The 21,572-nt window shown below is 58.7% G+C and overlaps 3 protein-coding genes and 1 non-coding gene across 12 annotated transcripts in view; all 4 read right to left on the minus strand.

The window, feature by feature from the left end:
- Nucleotides 1-130: 130 nt before the first annotated feature.
- Nucleotides 131-21,572, minus strand: part of dennd4c (DENN/MADD domain containing 4C) — a 28,397-nt gene continuing 6,955 nt past the window's right edge. The window contains exons 1-32 of one of the 5 annotated variants that reach the window (XR_005099095.1): nucleotides 11,717-12,014; nucleotides 10,057-10,362; nucleotides 9,739-9,991; nucleotides 9,592-9,661; nucleotides 9,349-9,518; nucleotides 9,041-9,282; nucleotides 8,740-8,806; nucleotides 8,606-8,664; nucleotides 8,369-8,513; nucleotides 8,059-8,234; nucleotides 7,890-7,990; nucleotides 7,585-7,809; nucleotides 7,001-7,376; nucleotides 6,551-6,683; nucleotides 6,253-6,459; nucleotides 6,014-6,142; nucleotides 5,792-5,930; nucleotides 5,621-5,701; nucleotides 5,219-5,332; nucleotides 4,204-5,147; nucleotides 3,925-4,102; nucleotides 3,455-3,552; nucleotides 3,207-3,382; nucleotides 2,987-3,139; nucleotides 2,730-2,916; nucleotides 2,557-2,667; nucleotides 2,118-2,255; nucleotides 1,905-2,022; nucleotides 1,590-1,746; nucleotides 1,466-1,530; nucleotides 1,154-1,377; nucleotides 131-170 (exon numbers count right to left, since the gene is read on the minus strand). Coding sequence is in view for 4 of the 5 variants with exons in the window: in XM_037261797.1 (XP_037117692.1) it covers nucleotides 1,241-1,377; nucleotides 1,466-1,530; nucleotides 1,590-1,746; nucleotides 1,905-2,022; nucleotides 2,118-2,255; nucleotides 2,557-2,667; nucleotides 2,730-2,916; nucleotides 2,987-3,139; nucleotides 3,207-3,382; nucleotides 3,455-3,552; nucleotides 3,925-4,102; nucleotides 4,204-5,147; nucleotides 5,219-5,332; nucleotides 5,621-5,701; nucleotides 5,792-5,930; nucleotides 6,014-6,142; nucleotides 6,253-6,459; nucleotides 6,551-6,683; nucleotides 7,001-7,376; nucleotides 7,585-7,809; nucleotides 7,890-7,990; nucleotides 8,059-8,234; nucleotides 8,369-8,513; nucleotides 8,606-8,664; nucleotides 8,740-8,806; nucleotides 9,041-9,282; nucleotides 9,349-9,518; nucleotides 9,592-9,661; nucleotides 9,739-9,991; nucleotides 10,057-10,352 (5,445 nt within the window). In the remaining variant the exon portion in view is untranslated. Of the gene's footprint in view, nucleotides 171-670; nucleotides 1,378-1,465; nucleotides 1,531-1,589; nucleotides 1,747-1,904; nucleotides 2,023-2,117; nucleotides 2,256-2,556; nucleotides 2,668-2,729; nucleotides 2,917-2,986; nucleotides 3,140-3,206; nucleotides 3,383-3,454; nucleotides 3,553-3,924; nucleotides 4,103-4,203; nucleotides 5,148-5,218; nucleotides 5,333-5,620; nucleotides 5,702-5,791; nucleotides 5,931-6,013; nucleotides 6,143-6,252; nucleotides 6,460-6,550; nucleotides 6,684-7,000; nucleotides 7,377-7,584; nucleotides 7,810-7,889; nucleotides 7,991-8,058; nucleotides 8,235-8,368; nucleotides 8,514-8,605; nucleotides 8,665-8,739; nucleotides 8,807-9,040; nucleotides 9,283-9,348; nucleotides 9,519-9,591; nucleotides 9,662-9,738; nucleotides 9,992-10,056; nucleotides 10,363-11,716; nucleotides 12,015-21,572 lie in introns of those variants that run through there. The other 4 variants (XM_037261801.1, XM_037261797.1, XM_037261798.1 and 1 more) reach the window with 4 other exon arrangements.
- Nucleotides 11,769-16,235, minus strand: haus6 (HAUS augmin-like complex, subunit 6). Of its 4 annotated transcripts, XR_005099096.1 has the most exons (16): nucleotides 16,006-16,235; nucleotides 15,752-15,847; nucleotides 15,591-15,669; nucleotides 15,392-15,524; nucleotides 15,183-15,327; nucleotides 15,041-15,103; nucleotides 14,900-14,951; nucleotides 14,662-14,823; nucleotides 14,409-14,599; nucleotides 14,080-14,209; nucleotides 13,893-13,995; nucleotides 13,719-13,776; nucleotides 13,370-13,484; nucleotides 12,829-12,964; nucleotides 12,344-12,741; nucleotides 11,769-11,785 (listed from the first exon to the last, which is right to left on the minus strand). XR_005099096.1 is itself a non-coding variant. In XM_037261808.1 (15 exons), the coding sequence occupies exons 1-15, from the start codon at nucleotides 16,128-16,130 to the stop codon at nucleotides 12,410-12,412; spliced, it is 1,902 nt and encodes a 633-aa protein (XP_037117703.1). In that variant the 5' UTR covers nucleotides 16,131-16,235; the 3' UTR covers nucleotides 12,239-12,409. The 4 variants fall into 4 exon arrangements, 3 of the variants coding, with proteins under 3 accessions (XP_037117703.1, XP_037117702.1, XP_037117701.1); XM_037261808.1 differs by lacking the exon at nucleotides 11,769-11,785 and having other exon boundaries at nucleotides 12,239-12,741; nucleotides 15,059-15,103; XM_037261807.1 differs by lacking the exon at nucleotides 11,769-11,785 and having other exon boundaries at nucleotides 12,239-12,741; nucleotides 14,665-14,823.
- LOC119129763 lies at nucleotides 13,565-13,695 on the minus strand. Its single transcript, XR_005099303.1, has one exon.
- plaa (phospholipase A2-activating protein) lies at nucleotides 16,650-21,562 on the minus strand. 2 transcript variants are annotated; one of them, XM_037261804.1, is made up of 13 exons: nucleotides 21,289-21,562; nucleotides 20,295-20,482; nucleotides 19,819-20,040; nucleotides 19,542-19,709; nucleotides 19,300-19,435; nucleotides 19,056-19,225; nucleotides 18,843-18,994; nucleotides 18,440-18,692; nucleotides 18,297-18,362; nucleotides 17,927-17,998; nucleotides 17,739-17,849; nucleotides 17,489-17,653; nucleotides 16,650-17,305 (listed from the first exon to the last, which is right to left on the minus strand). In XM_037261804.1, exons 1-13 carry the CDS (start codon nucleotides 21,447-21,449, stop codon nucleotides 16,734-16,736), a joined length of 2,436 nt encoding a protein of 811 aa, XP_037117699.1. In that variant the 5' UTR covers nucleotides 21,450-21,562; the 3' UTR covers nucleotides 16,650-16,733. The 2 variants fall into 2 exon arrangements, with proteins under 2 accessions (XP_037117699.1, XP_037117700.1); XM_037261805.1 differs by having other exon boundaries at nucleotides 16,904-17,252.

A 21,572-nucleotide genomic window follows, 5' to 3' on the forward strand; every position in this document is an offset into this window, starting at 1 on the left:
GTGTAATCCCATCACACCGAGACGCTACAACCGACAACTGAAAAGGGGCAGGCAGGGAGGATCGAAGCGCAAAGGCTTTGGACGACGTCAAGCGGCGAGCGAGGGCAGCGCAGCGCAGCGCAGCGCAGCGCAGCGCAGCGCAGCGGGACGGGACGGGACGGGACGGGACGGACGGACGTCGCGGCCGAGCCCAGAGCAAGGGGCTCATTCCAAACTTTTGCACACTTGTACAGTTATCGATCGGGTGCCGCAATCACGTGGACGTCCTTCAGCATGTCGCGATCCGTTTACCATCGCTGCCTCGGTTCTTGCGTGATATGCACAAAACGGATCGTGCCCACAAACCGGATTCGTCTTTGACTCCATTCTTACTCGTTGCTGCAGCCAGCAGGTGGTTAACCGCAACTGCTTTGGGTGCCCAAAAGGGAACTCTTGAAGTCACTCGCTGACGACGTCACCGAGTCGAAACAAATATTAAGTGCAGCGTGACCTTTTGCGACTTTTGTGTGGGTGTGTGTCTGTGAGAGACTCACGTGTCGCTGTTGATTGGGACATGTCTGCGACGCCTTCTTAACTGTACGATACACACGACGGTGAAATATTAAAAGCAGTCGACAGACTCAACCAGAAGGACACTTTTCGATTTGTTGTTGTCGCACATACGACCAACTTGATGGTTCACAAACTTGTTTATTGCAGCTAATTTCTAGGTAGACATTCAATTCCTTACCACAGGACGGTGAGAGATCACTTTTGAGAAATCACTACAGCTTGAAATCACTCATTCGAACATTTGAACAGCCATTTTAAAAAGTTACTAGAATGACAGCAAGAGCGAGACTACAAAAATAAATACGAGAAAGTCGTTTTTGTGTGTTTGAGAGGACAAACGAGTTAAGACTCTGAGGCGACGTCGGCTCATCTTCTTGTCAATCCGTTTGGAAAATGGAATGTGTTCGCTTGGTTACATCCGTGCTCCTTCTCCAGCGCAACGCTCGCTCGCTCGCTCGCCGTGGAATGTTTTCAGCACCCGGCACAACTAAAAAGGCTGCCGACTTGTAATTAGCGATTGTCTGCTTCTTTGGTGAGCTGACGAGGACTTGAAAATTCATTAAGACGTGGATCAAAGCAACTGGAAAGGCGGGCGGGGGGGACACGCGACTCGTGCACCCAGTTGTCTTTGGAGTGAGGAAAAAACGAGCACGCTGTTGCCGGACGCAGAAGAAACGGCTTTCCCTGATCAGATGAAGAGGGTGCCAAAGCATTTGAGGCAGCAGCTGACGCCGGCGCCGGGCGGCCCGTCCATGCGGCGCAGGAACCGGAGCTGCTCCGCGCTGAGCTGGTCGTAGGCCAGCCGGTACTCCCTGTCAAAAGCCTCTGCCCGGGTGGGGAAAAGCCAGGTCAAAAAGGTGGGGGGGGGGGGGGGGGGGGAGCAGCACAATGCCGGCCGGGCACATTCGCTCACCTACGTCGATGTTCTCTCGCCCCAACGCCACAAGGGAGAGAAATAATATTTCTCTATAGATGCTCCTGAAAAAGAAGGGTTAGGGTTAGGCGACGGACGAGTCGGGGCGGGCACGCCTTTTTACCTCTCCCGCCGGCCGTCCTCCGGGCGACGTTTGAGCTCTCGGATCAGCAGGTTGATGGGGCCGTAGACGTCGTTGGTCTGGATGTTGCGCACAACGGTGTTGAGGAGCGTGCGCATCTCCTGGTGATCGCTGGGGGCCAAGGTCCCCTTCTTTTCCACTAAAAAAAAAGCCAATATTTATCCGACGCAAGCCATTGGGTGGCTTTCGATGCGGGCGTCGTGGTTTGGGCGCAATGTTGGCGACGGCGTTAAGCTCTTTGAGCCAACTATCGGCACATTTTTCTGCTGAAATCAAGTCATTCAAACTTTCACCCACACAAGGTCCTCCAAAGCTGGTAAAGGGGATCTCCGGCCTCTTGGTGGAGGTTGATGTTGTCCCACAGGATCTGGACGTACACTTGCTTGCTGTCCTGGGGCAGCGAGGTCAGGGGCAGCTGGACGGAGCAAGGGAGGGACAAACGGGCGAGAACCGGCAAAAGACAAAAGCCGGGCCGGGCCGGGCCGGGCCTGCGGGCCAGCATCTACCTACCTGCGTGCCGTTGTTACAGTGCTCGGAGGTCAGGACCAGGCCGGGGAGGTGGCTGGGCAGGTCCAAGCGCTGGAAATACCACACCAGGTTCCAGAAGATGATGGGATGCTGGCTGAGGAACTTGTGACTGTAAATCACCTGTTGGGCCACAGCGGCGGATGGGCGGGGTCACAACGGCGCCCGACTGACTCTTTTCGGGCGAGATACATATACGCTTAGAGGGGGGAAAAAAAAACGTGCGCGGGCTCTCCCGCCTTGCAAGACCTCGGATGACGCCCCCCGCCCGCTTTGCACAATTGTGGGAGAGAAAACCTTCTTGGACATTTCACGACAAGGGAAAAAAATAAACTACCTTGAAGTTGACCTTCTGTTTGACGGAGGAGAAAAGGAGCGGGGCCAGATGACGACGCGAGGCAGTCCAGGGGCAAAGCCAACTTACCTGGTCTCCCTCGTTCTCCAGAAGCGTCTCCAGTTCCTTGCGCAGCACCAAGGGACTGAGGTACGGCACCGACACGGGGCGGGGGTCCGGCTTTTTGCCTGCCATTCCATCCTGTGGGTTGGCCACAGTTAGTTTGCAAAGCGTGTCGGACGGAAGGGCCTTTCGGGACCCACCGAAACCTCGCGCAGGCTGCCGGGGAGGCTGCTGGTGGAGAGGCCGTGACCGGGCGGCGCAGGGGAGGAGTCCAGGCCCTGCAGCGGACCGCCCACGCTGTTGCTGCGCGTCAGCGACGTACCGCCGCATCTTTTGGCCGACGCCAGGAGACCCAGCGGGTCGGACTGCGCCGGCTCCGGAACCAGTCTGGAAAGGGGAGAAACGCTGACTGACTTTGACCGCCTCGGCTTCCCGACAGCGACGACCACGTCTTTACCTTTGATGCGTTCCGGGACTACTGTGGGCCAGAGCCTCCTCCGGAGGGAGAGCCGCGCGCCCTGGCGTCTTCACGTCGCCAGGCGCCGTCGGGAGCCCACTGCCGCCGGAACTGTGCAGACTGTCTCCGGACGCAGCGGGATTTAAGTAGAAGCTGAAGGCAGAACGGCGCCAGATGAGCGCCGGGCGGAAAAACGCCGGCTTTTCTTTTGAGCACCCACCCGCCGACGGCGCGCAGGTCGTGAAACTCCACGTGCAGCAGGGGCAGGAAGACGGCGCGGCAGAAGGGGCAATTGGTGTTGAGGTTGGAGTCGTCCGCCGTCCAGCCCGCCATGATCTCTTCGTCGTACACCAGCGCTTGGCAAGAGCGACACTGCGAGCAGCTGGACATCAGCACCTGTCGGGGGAGGGGACCAGGCTGGCGTGAGAAGCAGTGCGCCGCCGCGTGAAAGCGTTTTGCGCTCTTGACCTCCAAGGCGTAGTTCTGGAAGATGCTGGAGGAGGAGGACGAGGAGGAGGCGCGGTGACACGAGTCGGGGGCCCCGCCCGCTCGCCCGGGGCTGGCATCTGCCGAAAAAGGAGACGGTGAGCGCTAACCCTAACCCGCCTCCACTTTGCCACGCTCAAACTTGGGTTTAGGTCTGTAATCAAAAGGGATGAGAATCCAAAAATGGCTTTTGCATGGTATCGTCGCTCGTGTAGCTGAAAAACAACCTTTCGTTTGTTCTTCGTAACGGCCTTTTGTTCTCAGTCTTTCTTCATTGTCAGCAAAAATGGCTGTCATTTATCTGCTCCGCTTTAGCACGTAGCTCGAAGGAATCTGACGTGGCCCCAAATTTGAAGCAAAACAATTCCATTTTCCCCAATTCCACTTGCTAAGTGAGAAATAAAAGAAAGCAACCCCCGAGTTCAAAGGCGAGTCTCGCGCCCGTCGCCTACGTGGGTGCCGCATCCCTCGGCCCGCGTCGCTGCCGATGCTGGCGCAGCTCCGGTTGAGGCCGTTGGCCGCTAAATGCAGGTCGCCGCCGCCGCCTCTCTCCGGCTCGTCCTCCGCGTCGGGCAACATGTGCTCGTCCAAGCTGGCGGGGAAACCTCCTCCGCTTTGACCTTGTTCTTCCTGCGGGAAAAAGAAGCCAGTCGGAAGAAAGGCGGTTAGGGTTGGGGGGGGAAGGGAGGAAAAAAACAAAAAACAAACGCATCCGGGCGGGCCCGTCTCACCTCATCGTCCGAGTAGGAGTAAGCGGTGGCGACGGCCACCCACATTTTGCTGGCCACGTTGGCCGCCTGTTTCATTCCGGACTTGAGCACATCCATTTTGGGGCCCGACAGCAAGTTGTCCATCTTGATGGCCGAAATGGAGTTGATGACTGAGCCCAGCGAGCCTCCCTGGGAGGACTTGGTGAGCGGCGCCAGGGTCGAGGACGGTACGCCGGGGGGCTGGCTCTTTGCCGCAAAGGTCTTGGAGCGAGCCAGGGCGGAGCCGGCGGCAGCGGGCCCGCGGCGAGGGGCCTCGGCCGGCGAGCCGGGAAGGCTGCACCTGCGCTCCGGGGGTGGCTCGGACTTGCTGCCGGCGCCCGGGGGGCTTCTCAGGCCCATGTACATTTCAATTTCCTCAGCCAGGTTGCGGGACACGACGGCGGGCGGCTCGGGGGGCTCCAGGCCGTCGACGGAGGCCGGCTCTGGGCTCTCCGACGCCAGGAGGGAAAGCGGGTCGGCGCCCGCCTCCACATCCGCCCTTTCCAGGTTGGCGGGGCGCGCCCCAGACTCCTCCTCCTTTGCGTCGCCGCATTTGTCTGGCAGCTTCCCGCCATCGCCACCGCCACTTTCTTCTTGGGCCGGGGAAGCGAGGCCCTGAAACTCTTCAGGAAAAGCTTCTTCCTCCAAGTCCCGGAAAAGCGCTTTGGACGCGGCGCCGGGGCCGCTCGCGCTCCGTGCCGCCGAAAAGGCGGCGGCCAGGATGCGGGCGTCGGCGCCGAGCCGCTCCACGCCTTTCTCCGAGAGCATTCCGGCCCTCGTTTGGGCGCTGAAGCTCCTGCTGCGCTCGGCGAAGGCTTTCTTGCGCCGCTTCGGAGGCCGGTCGGCCGCAGCGAGCGAGGCGGCGTCGGGGACGACGGGCGCCGCGTCGTCCGCTTTGCCGTGCCGCTGGAACGAGTCGCCTTTGGCTGCGGAACATTTCTGGTCATGTCCAGTTTGGAGCCGAAGGCCTCGTTCGTTCGTCTTCCTCGTCTCTCACCTGACTCGGGGCTGCTCCCGGTGGACAATCTGACGATGCTGGGGACAGATGCGTGCGCGTCGACGGGACCGGGAGGCTCTGCTGCGGTCGCCGCCGTGGCGCTGTCGCTTCCTGCTTCATCCGACACACATTTGGTATTCTTCATTAGACTTACTTCGCTCGGCTGGTTTGGAGGGCTTTCAAAAGGCTTCATTTTGGTTGTTTGACTTTGGTCTGGCCTCTGTCAGTCGGCCTCTCCTAAAAGCGAGTCGTAATCGGTCCCGATATTTTCTACGGACCGGCAGCCGTTTGTCTCCGACCAAAGTACAAGTTGCACAGGAGTGAGAATTGCGACGTCACACTTGAGCCCGAGGGAAAGCCAGCCAATGGCTCAAAGCGCCTTGTGGCGGCGGCGGCTCCCACCTGCTCGAGGTGGCGCCGGATGTCGGTCACGCGGCTCCTCCTCTGCGCCGTCGGCGCCGCAGCGGTCCGAAGATGCGCCTCCTGCCGTGGATGGATGGGGACAAAAGCGCGGTGAAGCGTGGCGGCCCCCTCTGGTGGGGAGGAGCTGGCGCAGAGCCCGACCCGACCCACCTGCGCTTCCCTTTCCGGGGGAAGAGCGGCGGTGCAGGGCCTGCTTGAACTGGGCCACCCCGCGCAGGACGTTGCGAAGCTTGGTCCACATGAAGAGGCCGCCGCGGTTCCGGCTGGGCCACGGGCTCTCCAAGGCGGCCTGCGGGGGGAGAAGGGCGCTCAAGAAGCTCAGGCTCGCCGGCGCTGCCGTGGCCTCGGCGAGCGGCGCGGAGCTGTCGGGACCTTGTTGTAGTAGCCGTAGGTGATGGCGTTGGGTTGAACGCCGGCCCTCTTCATCTCCACCAACACGCGCACGGCCATCACGGGTAGACCCCAAATGCCGCACAGCTGCATCACCACCCGGTAACACACCTGACACACAGGAAAGAAAGAAAGGAGGCTGACACCACCACAGCCCAGCCCAGCCCAGCCCAGCCCAGCCCAGCCCAGCCCAGGCGAGGCGCCGTGTCTGCTGGCCGAACCTCGTCCAAGACCTCCACCTCGGTGGTCCTCATTTTCAAGAGCACGTTGTAGGCCTGCTGCATGGCACGGCTCTTGGAGCGGGCCAGGCGCACGGCGGCCGGCAGGCAGATGAACCACAGGCTGTAGCAGTGACTGAAGAGGCAGCGGGCCCACAGCTGAGGGTCGCTGGAGAAGTGCTTGGCCATTTTGGAGGCCAGCTTGATCTCCTGGCGGGATGGCGGCAGGCAGGCACATGTCATTAGGCAGGCAGGGGTTTGAGGCGGAGGAGCCCGAGTGGCGGCGGCGGCGGCACGCCACCTGCTTTGTGCGCTTGGCCAGGAGCGCCGGGCTGCTGGCGAGACTGGCGCCCGCCGCTCTGCTGCTGATCGCCGGCCGCAACTCTCCGGGACGCTCAAAGAGCTCCAGCCTCAGCCGGGGGAAACCTTTGTAACTGTCCATTCAAACGAGAGAGGTTAGTAGCGCTTTCATCGAGTCTTCTCGCAAATCCAAAAAGAATAGACGGGCAATCGATAGTGGCTTCCCACATCCGCACTCGATTGCGCACCTTTCAGCTCATCTCAAAATTCCCACATTTCCAAAAGCGCTTGACTGGCTTGATTTTGAATTCCAGCCCTTTTATAGTAGCAATTGTAGCGATTGCATTTCTCCTGGCCATTTTGGAGCCTTTCTCTCTTCTTCGGAGGTAGCTGCCGCTACGGAACGCCGACAACGGAGGAATAATCTGGGCTCGGAGGACGGACGGCTCACGTATATTTGGGGGGCGGGTCGCGGCCGCCCTCGGACGGCGGCTCGGGCGGCATCACGAAGACGGTGTGCTCGCTCTTCTGCGACTCGTCCAGCTCCAAGAGTCGGCCCTCCTCCGACCATTCTCCCTGCACCTGCGCCCGAGCATACCACGACACCAGAAGGTAGCGGAGAGAAAAAAAACCTTGCTCTATTTTGGGCATTTGGAAGAGCGGAGCCATCGGGCCGCTCACCTTCTCCACGCAATCGTCGAAGAAGGCCAAACCCGTGTCCTTGTCGCTGACAAAGGTGCACTCCTCGATGAAGCGGATAAAGATTTGGGTCTTGGTGAGCTGCGAGTAGAACTTGTGGTGAGCGCGCTCTCGGCTTTTGAGAAAACCTGCGCGGGCAGAGGAGGAAATTGCCTGAATTCAAAGGCCTCGTGAGGCGTGACCGACCCAGCCGCCGGCCGGGCCTTTTCATCTTTATTCTCCTGGCTTTTTGGATTGGCTTCATTGCCAAGGCTGGCGTTACGTGATGCCACTTTCCATAGCTTTGAGTCTGGTCCGATGGCAGGGACGCAAAGGTCCCCAGAAAGGGCCGTTTACCTTGCAGATCGTAGAGGGAGTCGGCGGCCGTGGCCTTGTCGGACGGCGCCTGGGTGATGGGCTTGAGGTAGCAGCGGTAGCCTTTCAGAACCGAGGCCATGAAGCGCAGAAAGGCCTCCTGGATTTCCATCTCCAAGGCCGTCTTCTTCTTGTGCCAAGTGAAGTCGGCCTCGACGGGCGTCACGTCCTCCGCCGCCGCCGCCAGACCCGTTTGTCGCACTGAAACTAAGACAGGAGAGGGGGGGAGGAAGAGAAGCGGGCGCTGCGGCGCCGCCGCCGCCGCCGCATTCTGGCTCCGTTTGTACCTGCGGCCAGCTGGCGGTGCAAGGCGCTCAGGGAGCCCAGCAGAGTCTTGCAGGGCTTCTTGGGGAGGTTCTTCCAGTTGTTGTGCTTCTTCTCGTCGGACCTGCGCGGTCACGCAGAGAGCGCGCTTGTCGGAGAAAGGCCAAGCGGGTCGGAGCGCGCGCAACGTACAAGTAGACGGTGTTGGTGTCCAGGTCGACGCAGACCACGTCCGACGGCGGGTCGTAAAGGTCAAAGTAGCGGGAGTCCACGCCCACGATAAAGGGGCACGGGGCGTTGAGGACGCCTGCCAGGGACAGCGGGCACAGGGGGATGTAGGGGCACTGCCACTGAAAGGGGAAGATCATCTGAGGAGAGAGAGACAAAAGGCAGGCAGCCAGCCAGCCAGCCAGCCAGCCAGCCAGCCAGCCAGCCGCTCACAACTCAACCTTTGCTTTGGCGAGCTCTACTCGAAAGCATACGGGCGCCAAGCCGGACTGACCGCCACCACGGCCTCGGCCACTCCGGTGAGCACCGCCGGCCGGAGCGAGTGCAGCAGAATCTTGCTCTCCAGCAGGACAAAGTGCAGCAAGGTGGCGCAGTTTTCCGAGCCCAGGTTCATCAAGAGGGTGCCGTAGTCGGCGCCGCTGGAGGGGAGGAAGAGAGCAGCGGTGAGGGAAGGGAAGGTTGGAGGGATGGGAGGGAGGCCAAAAGAACGCACATTAGGCAGCCGGCCTACCTGAGGGGTAAAGGCGTCGAAACGGGCTGCGAGAGGATCAAGGTGTCGTCCGCCGAAAGCTTGGAGACAAAATGGCAGTCGAAAGCGGGCAAAGGCAGACGGATCTAATGGCAGGAGAACAAACGAGAGCTCACTTGGACCAGGATCCGAGGCCTCTGCGGGGACGGAAAGGACACGCTGTGCATGAAGTGGGCGATGTGCCTGTGGAGGGAGGGAGAGAGAAAGGAAGGAAGGAAGGGAAGGAAGGAGGAAAGGAAGGAAGGAAGGAAGGAAGGAAGGAAGGAAGGAAGGAAGGAAGGAAGGAAGGAAGGAAGGAAGGAAGGAAGGAAGGAAGGAAGGAAGGAAGGAAGGAAGGAAGGAAGGAAGGAAGGAAGGAAGGACGGTGAGCACACGCCAGGAATGAAATGGAAATGCGTGTGGACGGAAGAGGTTCACTTTTCCATGGGCAGCGGCTGCGGCCCTGAGACAGACAGCTTGTAGAGGAACATGAGGAACTTGCGGAAGGATTCAAAGAAGGGCCAGCGGGAGAGGAGGCAGATGCATTTGTTGGCGTTGAGGGCCCGCTCGGGGACCGGCTTCTTTTCCACGCTGGTGAGCAGGCCCAGGTGGATCTGCTGCTTCTCGCTCAGCAGGTTGGCCGGGTAGGGCTCGTAGAACTGGATGGCCGAACCGTACACCTGAGCGCAACGCGTTGGTGAGTCCTCGCCGTTTGCTCAGGAAAGGCCGACGGAGGCGCGAGTCACCTTTTCGCCGGAGCCGCTGGTCAACACAAAGGTGGAGAAGACGGGCAGAGGGTCTCGGGTGTTGGGCGCCCAACATTCGATCTTGGCGCCCATGGGCAAGCAGAAGAGAGGAACCGACTCGGACAGGGGCAAAGACTCGTAGTCCTCCTCCGGATAGCGGAAGATGAGGCCTGGAGTCAAAGACGTGGCCACGGCGGCGTCAGGGGAACACGTGTCCAGCGTGCCCCGTGGCGCGGGACTCACCGGCTTTGTAGGTGATGGAGTTGGACGCCGACACGGATTTCTTATAACACAGAAAGACACTGGAGCCCCACTGAAAGTGAAAAAGGTGGAGGGTCATCCGGACGCACGGCGGCGGCAGCGGCGGCGTTTTCCCGGGCCGGCACGCACCATGCCGCAGTTGAGGTTCTTGTCCACCCTGCAGAAGGTGTGCGGCGGCGTCTCGCCCTTGCTGCCGACGATGACGCAGACGTCGGTGACGGCCAGCGAGTTCTGAGGCCGCACGGGCGCGGCCCGGCGGAAGGTGACGAAGATGCGCTGCGAGGCGGCCGAGCTGTTGTTGACGTTGGCGCAGCGGCCGTACGGCGTGGCCTGGATCACCTCGCAGCCCTGGATCAGGCGCTCCTTGCCCTCGTACAGAACGCTGAGGCAAAAGGGCGCGTCAGGACAGTTGCCAAAGAAGCGGCCGAAGCTCTGGCTTAGCGTTACCCGACGTCGATGAGCGGCGGCTTCCCGCGAGCGCGCCGGTAGCAGAGGAAGAGCTCGGGGCTCTTGAGGCTGCCGTGGTTGAGGTTGGCCGGCAGGCCGCCGGGGGTGCCGTCGACGCAGGTGAAGCCCTCGGGCACGGCCTCGCCCGCCGACCTGTTGATGACGGCCAGGTCGGTGATGGGAGCTTTGGGCCCGCTCCACTTGGCTTCAGAAAGGTCCAGCTCCAGCGGCGCCGACGTGTCCGTCAGGCCGGCCACCACAAAGTAGTCGCTCACGCGGTGGCCCTTGTCCTCCATCGTGGCTCACCTGCAAAAGACCACGTAGCAAATACAAAGGCGCTCGGGAGAAGCAGGAGCTACCCCGGGGTAGGGGAGAAAAAAGAAAAGGCCCTCTTTTTGGGGGGTCCTTTCTCCCAGTCATCACAAAGGTTGAATCGCTCTTTTCAAAATCAGCACGTCAGCCCAAAACAACAGCGCACATTCCCACGCCGCGCCAGAATGGACAAAAGTCGAAATGCTGCGAAAAATCATCATCAAAGTGTCTGTCTCAAATGCTCCTGAAAATGTTTTTGTCAGCTGCTATTTCACACGAGCCTTCGGCATCGCTGCGGAAGGCCAAAAGGTCATACAAAGGCCAAGTCTTCATTTCGTTTCATTTCAGTCACAATCGGGTCATGTGGGTTTTGTTGACAAGGGAGCGCAAAAGCATTGCCGAGCAAAACGCCAGCGCATTCATCAAAAGAAGGAAAGGGGGTCAAAGCGGCAACTTTCTCAAAGTCATCGAGTCTGAAGGAACGTGGAAGGATGAAAGGCTTTTGCTCGGTTGTTTTCAAAGAGCACGTGGCGCACTCGCATTAAGACCCGCAGACACAGAGTGGGTGAAATCCAAAAGCTTCCTTCCGTCCACACCATCGCGATGGAGCATCCAAGCTGAACGCGTCCGACTTCAGGGGCGACGGAGGTCACCTGCTGAAACGTGCGCTCCGGTCCAGCCGGTCCAGCCAGCCGGCCGGCCGGCCGGCGTTTGGTCACCTTGCAACGCCGAGTAACATCTTCCGTTCCTGTCCGTAACACCTGTCACGCATTCAAAGCTGGCCATCATCCTTGGAGGCCTTTGCGCTCTTTTCTCAATGGCCTCGGACACGTTTGTTACTGTTGGCCTCACGTCACGTCACGTCACGTCACGGCACGGCACGGCACGGAGAAGGCGCACAATTGGAGAGCCCGCAACGACGCGACGCGGTTCGGGAATCGGGGCCCCAAGCACCAGCATTGGCGCTTTGCACATTTCAAGCATGAATCGACTTATTCGCGCACTGTACGTCAAGCCTGTTTAGTCTTTGTAAAAGCTTCCATCAAATGTATCTTCGCTCATCCGTTGTCTACTTTGCTAGCGCTTCTACGGTTCTCTCCTGTGACCCCCCCGCCCGCCCGCCCGCGGTCACCGTAATAGAAGGAAATAAACAGCATTCCCCGAAAGACAATGGTGCGCTTGTGGATACGTGGCTGTCTCCACTCGGCGTCGAGAAGCGACAAGTTGCTCGAAAAGCTCGCCGTGCCGTGCCGTCTCGCTGCACTCGGAACTCGCTCAAGCGGACACTGGTTAGGTAGATAGGTAGGAAGAGGTCGCTGGCTGGCTGGCTGGCTCGCTCGCTACTTACCGGCTGTTTACGAGGGACGACGTTGACATGGAAGCGAGTTGCTGTCGTTGAGCTCGCTCGCTCGCTCGCCAAGTTCCGTACTTGGGGCGGGCGCGCTTTCGAGCGGGGGTGCTCGCTCACGAAAGTTCGCCGGCGGTGTGACTTAAGTTCGCCACACTTTTCACGCCGGCGCCATGTTTGTGTGCGCGGCGCTGGTAGTTTTGTTGCTGCTGCGCTTTCTTCGGGCGGGCGACGGAACCGCCCAGAGCAGAGTCGACTCAACTCGACAAGCTGAGAGAGGAGAGCGAGGCGGGCACAGACGCCGCCAAGTTAGCGACTGTGCTTTTTCCCGTTTGGGATTTCAAAGTAAAGTCGCATAGCGGAAATGCACCGTTGGATTTCCACGATAAAAGTGAATTGATTAGAGTCACTTAACGACTGACTGCGCCGCGAAAAGTGGCGCTCTCATTCTGTCACTATTCATTACAGCGTAGTGTTTGAATTCCTTAAAGTACAGACTGGGAAATGTACACAAGTACTATTAGTGATAACAAGTTTATTTATATTGCGTTAAAAAGCTGCAACAAAGCACTTTACAGATAACAATGACATCGAAAAGAGTCAGTTCAACCACAAATTAATACATGTTCGCTCTGCTCCAGCATGGTTGAAAAGCAATGTCTGACTTTCATCCAATTTTTACTTTTGTCAGATTCAAGGTGAGAAGGAGATGAGCGGAGAGGGAAAAAGCGCTGGAGCGACCAAAAGGTCGCGGGCCGGGCGAGGGCGCTCGGGCGAGCCGTCCCGGCACGCCTCCGCCGGCGTCTCGTCGGCCGCGTTCGGGCAGGGGAAGGGCTCTTCTTCCTCTGCGGTGTCGTCGAGGCTCAGCAGACTGTCGTAGCTGGGCAGAGTTTCTTGCTGGAGGAAGGAGCCCCAAAACAACTGCCGCTGGCCGGAGGAAGGAGTGCGCCACGGCAACACGCCGCCGTCTGAGTCTCCGTCGTCTTCACGCAGGGCCTGTCGCCGGGAGCTCTCCATGTCCACGACTAGAACACGGAGCAGAGAGAAATCCAAAAGGAGACACTCGTTTCCTGGCTAAAGCGAACCCGCTCGCATTCGACGACGACGCTCACTCAAGGTCTCGGGCGTGCGGGGACGCTGCTCTATGCTGGCGAAGGGGTCTCGGCGGAAGCAACCTCGCATTGCGCCCGGGTCGGAACCCGCCTCGCCGTCTCGCGTTGGACCGCTTGCGCTTACGATATCTGCAAACTGGGACAAACGGGGGGTGGTTGTGTGTGTGTGTGTGTGGTTAGCGCGCTACCTGACACACCCGCTCAGCGCATTCCAGCTCTAACATCGCCTTGGTCGTCGTCTGTGATCAGGGTCACAATAGTTTGGCCCATCCTTTCTATTTGAACAGCAGCTCCGCCCATCCACATAAGAGTGTGGGCCGCCTCTCAAGACCCAGAGCTTTGCGTCCCTGCTCTCCCAAATCGCCAACTTCTACAGAGCACATTTCTTGCTGCTCCTTTCAGCCACGCCGCTGCCCAAATCATCTCGGGCGCTTCCAAAACAGTCCCCGAAGGCTCATTTGCAGCTTATCGGAAACGACGCCGTTGGTTTTGCCGACCTGAAATGTCCTTTCGCCTGCGTCAACTTCTGAAACGAGCGCACCTGCGGCCTCCCGGGTGGAGTCTTCCCATCGACGAGCCGGTCGAGCGAGGAGTCGAGTCCGGTCGAGTCGGCGAGCCCAAAGGCGCCCTGGTCTTCTGCCGCCGGGCGTCGGGCGCTTGCAAACGAGACGCGCCTTTAGAAAGAGCGGCTCTCACCACACGGCAAAGGTGCCTGCCGGCGACGGGGCGCAAGGGACGCTGTCTGCTCCGTATCTGTCTGCGGCAATTTCTCTCCGCTTGCCGCAGTCATCGGAGAGCACGCATGCTCTGGGGAGGACCGGTGACGGACGGCGCACCGCTCGGCACCGCCCGGGTATCCGCCTCCCTCCCTCCGGCAGAGCGCCACTTACCTCTTCAGTTGCCAGAGATCGCCGCTTACTTGACGCCCTGAGGACTCGGCGCAGCCGTCTGCCGGGTCACGTGGAAAAGAAGGTCGGAAGGAGAGACGTCAGTCAGAGAGCCAAGTCAGCGGTAACTTTGCAAGTCCAGTCATCTTTCAAGACGACGCCCAAAACGCCACTGACCGGGGAGCTTGGCGGGAAACTTGGAGAAGACGCAACTGGCATCACTTTGGTCGCGCGCCGCTTCAAACGGCAGACGAGCCGTTGGCGAAAGAAGAGCGAGTACCTCAACGACATAAATCATACCAAAAAAAAGACGTGAGTCCCACCGAAAATTTACACCAAAGGTGGACTCCAAATGACCGCTCACCGGATCGCCGTCGAGCAAGGACACTAAAGATTTGCCTGTTAGTACGCCGGCCCACTTGCTGTCCAACGCCGCTTCCAGCTCTCCGATGGCGCCCCTCATCTTGGGAATTTCCTCCTGGGAAATCTTCACTCTAATTCATCCCCCAAAAAAATAATACAGCTAATATTTGAAAATATGCTTATTTTGCAGGGCGGCACAATAGCGCACCGGTTGGCACCTCGCCTCACATTGCAGAGGAACCCCCCCCCCCCCAACCAATATCAAATCAATTCAATCAAGACTTCCCCCCCCCCCCCCCAATCATCGGTCAGCTCTGTTCCACTCCTTACCTGAGGAGCTTTGAGTTCTGCAGCTGGCGGGCCATCTGCCGCTGGATTTGCTGCAACTGCGGCAGGCTGAGCTGCGGCGAGGAGGAGCCCCCACACGGCTCCTCCCGCAGGAGGCGCAGGCAGTGGTTCATCAGCTCCAAGAGCCGCAGGAGGTTCAGCTGAGCGGCCTCGTCGGCGTTCCCCGAGCTCAACTGCCAAAGACACGCCGACGTGACATCGAGCGCACGGCGGGTCGGTAGCGCGCCGGGCTCACCCGCCGCCGCGAGGGCCGCTCCAGCAGGCCACGAGAAACGCGCAGGGGGCGGCCGGCTAGCGCGTAGCGATCCACTTCTCCTCCGAGCACGCACTCCAGCACCTCGCGCTCCGCCTCGGTCATCGCCAGCATTCCGTCCACGGTCGCCCACAGGCGTGCCACCTGAACGCGAGCGCTTGTATTTTTTGTATCTGGCGAGGGAAAACAGCAAATGCTTTTTCTTTTTTCTTCACCTGACCATTTGGGCTTTATCGGCAAAATCCTCTCGGACAGACTTGCCGCCGTTCTGTCTGCGGAGTGAAACGAGGCCAAAGTGACCGAGCGATCGGCGCGGTACGGTGTGAGATAAACGGCAAGGGGAAAAAAAAGAAAAACCTACTCGAGTAGCTCGTCATACTTTTGACTCTCGGCCCGGAGGTCTCGCATGGTATCCGCGTGGCTCCTAAAAGAGCGGACAAACACGCACACGGGCAGGAATGTGGGAATGTCAAATGTCTCCCTCTGTTCCCCTCGCTACTCACTGGACTTTTTTCTGCACGTCCAGGAAAAAGCGACCGTGGTGCGCCACCTGCTCCAAGAACTTTTTCTGGGCCACGCGGCATCTCCTCAGCGCCATGTGGCGCGAAGACGTCGGTTTGAAGACGACGTCGACGACCCAGCTCTCGTCTAAAGCAAACATTTGAGGAGAAGGCGTAAGAATTTGGCTGAGTGTCGCTGGGTAAGAAGGTACCTTTGGTGTAGGTTTTCATTTCCCGCCGCATGACGTGCTTGACTAAATGCACCATCAAGCCGATGAATTTGGGGCCTCCGGGCGAGACCAACGATGACGCCAACACTTTGGGGCCGACGAATCCACTTTCAACCTAACGGTCAAAACGATCAGCATCTTGGTGAGCCTGGCGCGCTGCCCATCCCTTTGAAATCCTCACCATGATTTCTTGCAGCCAAGCGCGGGTCTCTTTGCGAAACTCTGCATCTTGTTTAGCATTATTGGGAGGCCAGCAAAATCTATTCCAAAACGACAACAAAAGTTGAAATGGAAAAACCAGTCGACGGGGACAGGCAGGCGTAACGCATGCCCTAGGCTCACTTGAATGCCTTTTGAAATCGCGGAGGATCGAGCGTCTGCAACAGGAATTGGACGACAATCAGGAAGGCGTACTTGTTGGCTTTGTCGAACATATCCCTGTTGAAGAAAAGTAAAGATCAGCGGTGGCCGCACACGGCTAGCCTTTGCACTTGCTTTGAAGCTTTCGTCAGCAATCGATTGAGTGGAAAGACGCCAGCCACCACGCAGGCAGCCACGCAGGCAGGCACCCGAAGACAAAGCTTGGCGAGACTTACGCTCCCAGTTTGATGTGCTTGGAGTCGCGCGCGAAGAGCCGCAACTGCCGCTCTGGCTCAAAGCCCAGCGCGAGGAGGCAGAACCATAGATTGGTGCCGCAGTCCTTTAGCATTTGGCTTGCCATCTTTTTTTGAAAAAGGGCACGATCGACGGCCAGCCAACGGACGAGCACAAATCGAGCGCGGTTTGATGCATCCGCCAAACTGGCCGCCTTCTTCCTTTTATTGGTCGCTTCTCTTCTTCGGTGACCTATATATAGTCGACAGCGCCCCCGGCGTAGCGGAGTTTCAATGCAGGACGGACGTTTATTTGCAAGCTGCTTCATTTAGGGCTGCGCTGATCTGGTACTCGATTACCACCCCCCCCCCCCCCCCCCCCCTACTAGTTTATGTCACGGATGTTTTATTTGTTATATTGAACAAGCAAAAGGCTCCAACTCAGGAGTCAGTGGACTCCATTTTGTGCGAGGCGCGGTGTCGTGTGTCATGAGTGTCCGTCAGTTTTGAGTTTGTGTGCGCGCGTGTCCTCGCACCCCTTTGTCCACCCCATGCTCGACCCTTCATTGGATTGGAGGGGGTCGTAACCCAGGTATATTGGGTCTTCTACTCCCCTATCCGACGACGTGAATACGTAGCCACAAAACCTCGGACGTGTCCTTTTATTAACCGCAGAACATACAAGTCAAGTCGGCTCGTTGTCGTCAGAAAGCGATGGATTGATTTGTATTTTATTGCAGTTCTTTTAAAAGCAGTCGACAACACTCGCCCAGTTTGGAGGGCTCGGCTACGGAGGAGTATTGGGAGATTTGCGCGTTGACCCCCAGGGAGCGGGCCAGGTCCCGGGCCGTCGGGTCGGACGCCACGGTGGTTCCCAGCGCCACCAGCAGGCGGAAGACGGCTTCCTGGTCCCGAACGCTCTCCAGCGCTCGGCTGGCCACCGACAGGCACTGGGCTTTGGCCTCCAGGTCGGGTCGGCGGTGCAGGCAGCCGGCGTAGTTGAGCACCAGCGTGGCCAGAGCAATGTGGACGTTCTTATTGCACACGGCGGCGGCCAAGTCGGCGGCCCGCGACAGGACGGCTTCGCGCCGGGCCATGAGCAGCGCTCGGCCGGGCCCGCTGCTGAAGCAGTTGCAGAGGATGCGCAGCGCCAGCATCTGATTGGCCGCGCGGCCCTCGGGCCTCATCAGGCTCAGGAGGTGGTCGCACAGCCCGACGCCCTCGGTCTCGCCGCACAGGCGCTCGTTGACCTGCGGGTGGCGCACAGCCAGCCTTAGAATGTCCAGGACCGGAAACACAATATCTAGCCGGGTGGAGAAGAAACGCTCGTTTTCAGCTCTGGCTCCAAGATGAAAAATGTTTGGGCTGGCGGGCCTTGAGCGCAAAATTTCACAATGAGCCCAAAAGGCGCAATCCGTCTGCTAAGGAAGCTCGGGGCAGCCCCCGCGGGGCAGCCCCCGCGGGGCAGCTGCGGGCGGGCATGTACCTTCGGGCCAGTGCGTGGCTTTCCAGAGGAGGAGGATCTGCTGGACGGTGGGCGGGGCGTCGGCCAGGCCGCAGACGGACGCCAGCAGCCCCCGCAGACTTTCCAGGAAGTCTTCCGAGAGCCGGTGCTCCTGAGGGGCCCCGGCGTTGAGTTCTTTCAGCTTGCCTGGGCAAGAGAGAGCGAGCGCCCCCAAAAGGCAGACTTGAGGCAAACGGCAGCTTTTCAGGGGCGAGCGAGCTGAGATACTCACCGACAATTTGTGAAACGTTGGCTTGCTCAAAGGTCACGCCGTCGGTCTTGGGAAAGTAAATGTTGGTGCTTTTCTGTCCCGCCGCCCCGGCGGAAGAGTAAGCGCCTCCGCCTGGCCGAGGTAAAGTCCTCAACTGGGTTTGGGCTTGCGCTAGGCGCCGCGGAGGCCGGGTCGGGGGAGTGGCTCACCTGTGAAGGGATCGGCCACGCCTTCGGGAGCCGCCGAGTCGGGGCCGGACCCGGGGATGTAGCGACCGGAGCCTGGGAGGGGTTTAGAAGGCGATAGCGACTTTATTGGCACTCGACAACAGAAAAGAGCCCGCAAAACCAAAATCACTGGCAAATCCAAAAGGAAAGCAGGCCTCGTTGTACTAAGTTCATCTTGTTTTTCCTTTTTAATCACTTCACGGTTCTTTTATCGCAAACAAATTATTTTAGGTGTATTACCTGACATGTAATACCGCCGAAACATGTCAGGTAATACACCTAAAATAATTTGTTTGATATAAAAGAACCGTGAAGTGATGGAAAGCAGGCCTCACCGCCTGGAAGCGCGCACCTGTGAAGGGATCGCCTCCGAAGCGGGGACTCGTCTCGGTGCCGCCAGGGATGTAGCGAGCGCCACCTGCCGGAGCGACACAAAAGAGCAGCTTGGCGCCAGGAAAGGCAAAGCGGGCTCACCGCGGCGACGACGTTTCTCACCGGTGAAAGGGTCGCCGCCGGCGGGCTGCGGCGGCGCGGGTCCGGCCGCGTGCCCCGCCGCCGCCTGACCCGCCGCCTGCCCTTTGGTGTTTTCCGTGATGAAATTAGCAACCTGGTCCAGGAACATGGGGCTGAGGTCGTTCTTCTGCAAAAAGTTGTGCGCCGCCAGCCAGGGGTCCTCCGACACGTTGTACGGCAGCTTCATGGACGGCCCGCCCTCGTTCACGTCGATGGTGAAGACGTAGTCGTACTCCTGCGGGGGGGGGGGGCGCACGCAGCCTTGACGCACGCTCAAATTGCACAGGCGTTTGTCCGCACCCACCGGCCGCCGGGGCCTGAACGCAACGTTTGCTCTGGAAACCAAAATGAGCTCGTTCAACGGGCCGGGCAATTCCCGCCTCACCTTCCCTTCGTACATGACGCTCTTGGAGGTCTGCTGGTCGGAGCCGCCGAGCACGTCTCCGATTTTCACCCAGCGACTGTCGCTCACGCTCCATTGGTACGCCTCCACTTTCTGCCCGTCCTTGATCAGCCGCGTCTGGCCGTCGCGATTCCCTGGGACCGCCAGAAAAAGGTTGACGATGGAAAAAGTCCCAACCCAGCCCCAACACAATACCCGGCTCGTCGAGGTGCTCCCGCCCGGGAAGCTCCTCCACTTTGATGTCCCCGAGGTCCCCCGTCTTGGGGTCGATGGTGGCGTCGGAGAGCTCGTCCTCGAAGGCCCGCAGGTCGCGAGCGCTCGCCACGCGCTCCTCGGCCTCCGTAAACACTCGGATGATGCCGTCGCTGCAGCGGCGGCGGCGAGAGCGCACAAGTCAGCCCCGGCAAATACACGCGCGTGACTTTTTGGAGAGGGTCACCTGGCTCCCACAGCAATGTCGCCATTTGGCAGGATGCAGCAGCACCAAACAGACTGAGCGGGCAGGCGGATCGTCTGCGTGCACTCCCCGCTCCTCCAGATTCGCACCGTCCGGTCCTCTCCTGTGCTCACAAAATCTAGCGCAAGCAGTCAACACGCCGCGGTTGCAAAACAGACAGACAGACAGACAGACGGACAGACGGGCCGCCGTCCGTCCGGGCAATTGTCAAGCTTCAAACAAACCTCCGCTATCCGGGAAGACGGCCATGCTGTAGATGTAGTTGGTGTGTCCGTAGTAGACCTGCGTACACTCGCCCGTGAGCAGCCACTTCCTGACGCTGCCGTCGTTGCTGCAAGAGAAGAACTCGGTGGCGCTGATCACCGCGAGGCCTCGCACGCAATCCTCGTGACCTAAAAGGGAAGCGAGCGGTCGTGACGTGGGATATCGATCGCCTGGCTGGCCGAAGGAGCAGGCGAGGTGAGCGGCGCTTTTTCAAAGGCCGACGTGAGCTTTGGCTACCTGTAAACGTCCTCTCGCACTGTCCCGCTTTCCAAAGCTTGATGCTTCGGTCCGCCGACCCGGACAGCATGAGCCCTTGCTCGGGCAGCATGGCCGCCGCCCACACGGCCGCCGAGTGGCCGCGCAGCGTCATCATGCACTTTTCGCTGAGCCACACTTTGGCGGTGGTGTCCCAAGAGCCGCTCAAAAGTGTCCCGAACTTCCCCGAGGACAGAGTACAAACTGCGGACATAGAAAGCGCTCGGTGGCAAAATGCGCAGAGGATGGATGGATGGATGGATGGATGGATGGATGGATGGATGGATGGATGGATGGATGGATGGATGGATGGATGGATGGATGGATGGATGGATGGATGGATGGATGGATGGATGGATGAGCCGATAGAGCCGATAGAGCCGATAGAGCCGATAGAGCAAAGCCCAGCCGCCGTGCCGCTCCGCTCGGCACTCCTTTTCAAACGCACGCTCGCTCACCTGTGTTTTTGTGACCTTTGAGGGTGTACAGGGGCTGCGCTTGGTCCAGCGCAAATACGCAAATGTTATTGTCGTTCCCTCCGGTGGCAACCAGTCCTCGGGGGTACGTCTCGCTCGGCCCGATGACGCATACGCAGGATACGAAATTCGAGTGGGCCGACAAGCGTTGCATCTCCGTGAAACCGTCGCTGTCAACAAACAGAGGAAAAGAAAGGACAAATAAACACAGAGTGAGGGACTACAAGCGGTCACATGCAAAATAGACATGAAAGTACTCGCAAGGAGGTAACCTACCTCTCTTCTAAGGCCTTATCAAAAAGTGCCGGCTCAAACCAGAGCAATAGGAACACTTTCCAAATGATTCATGTCATTCGTACAGAGCTTTCAAAAGAAAATTGAGATCTGGAACAAATCAATAGAATTTCTATTCATTTGAATTAGAGCTGTTCAGTACCACTTCTACCTACAGCGGTACTCGCGCCTGTCCCCAATTTGAATTGAGTTGATAAGCTTGTCGAAATCAGGGAGGGAGGGAGCAAGCAAGGTTTGATTCGACTTCCTTCGTTTTAAATGTACTCTCAATTCACCACCCAAGGAACATGTATCGGAATGTTGCTCTTTGAAAATCTTGACATGCAGTCAAGGGCTTAAAGAAAGAAAGAAAGAAAGAAAGAAAGAAAGAAAGAAAGAACCTTCCTAAAACTTGACAAAACGGATCTGAAAATGGACTGCGCATTGGCAACGATAGGCAAGCGCGCGTTTACTGAATGACATATGAAATCATGATTTGTACTTGCTGGACAAGTGAATGAATGACAAAGCTAGTAAGTGGCATAGTAGGCAAGCACTCGAGCCGAAACGGCAACACTTGAAAGGAGCCAGATGAAAAGCCCTTCATTTGATTTGGTTTATCCTCGTGGGCGCTACTGGAACATTAAGGGCAACACTTTTCGAAGCTGATTTGCGGGCTGGCTAGCGGGCTAACGCTCGCTACCTTGAGTTTGGGACCCAGATCCTTCCGGTCCGGTCTCTGGACACAGAAACCAACGCTCCTTCCGGGAAAACAGCAGCCGCGAGCCCCCGGACGTCCATCTCGTGGCCCGGAATGGAGCACCGAAGTCTGTAAGAGTTGGACGAAAGCGTGTTTTCCTGCATTTTGACGCTATATTCCAGAAGAATGGTGAGAACTCCGGCAGACACGGACGGCACCACCGGTGGGCTGGCTCAAAGCTAGCGGAAGCAGAATGACGTCGTTTGAGGGAGGGTCCGAGCAAACGC

The sequence above is a fragment of the Syngnathus acus genome, chromosome 10 (genome assembly GCF_901709675.1).
Source record: "Syngnathus acus chromosome 10, fSynAcu1.2, whole genome shotgun sequence".
NCBI classification, from domain to species: Eukaryota; Metazoa; Chordata; class Actinopteri; order Syngnathiformes; family Syngnathidae; genus Syngnathus; species Syngnathus acus.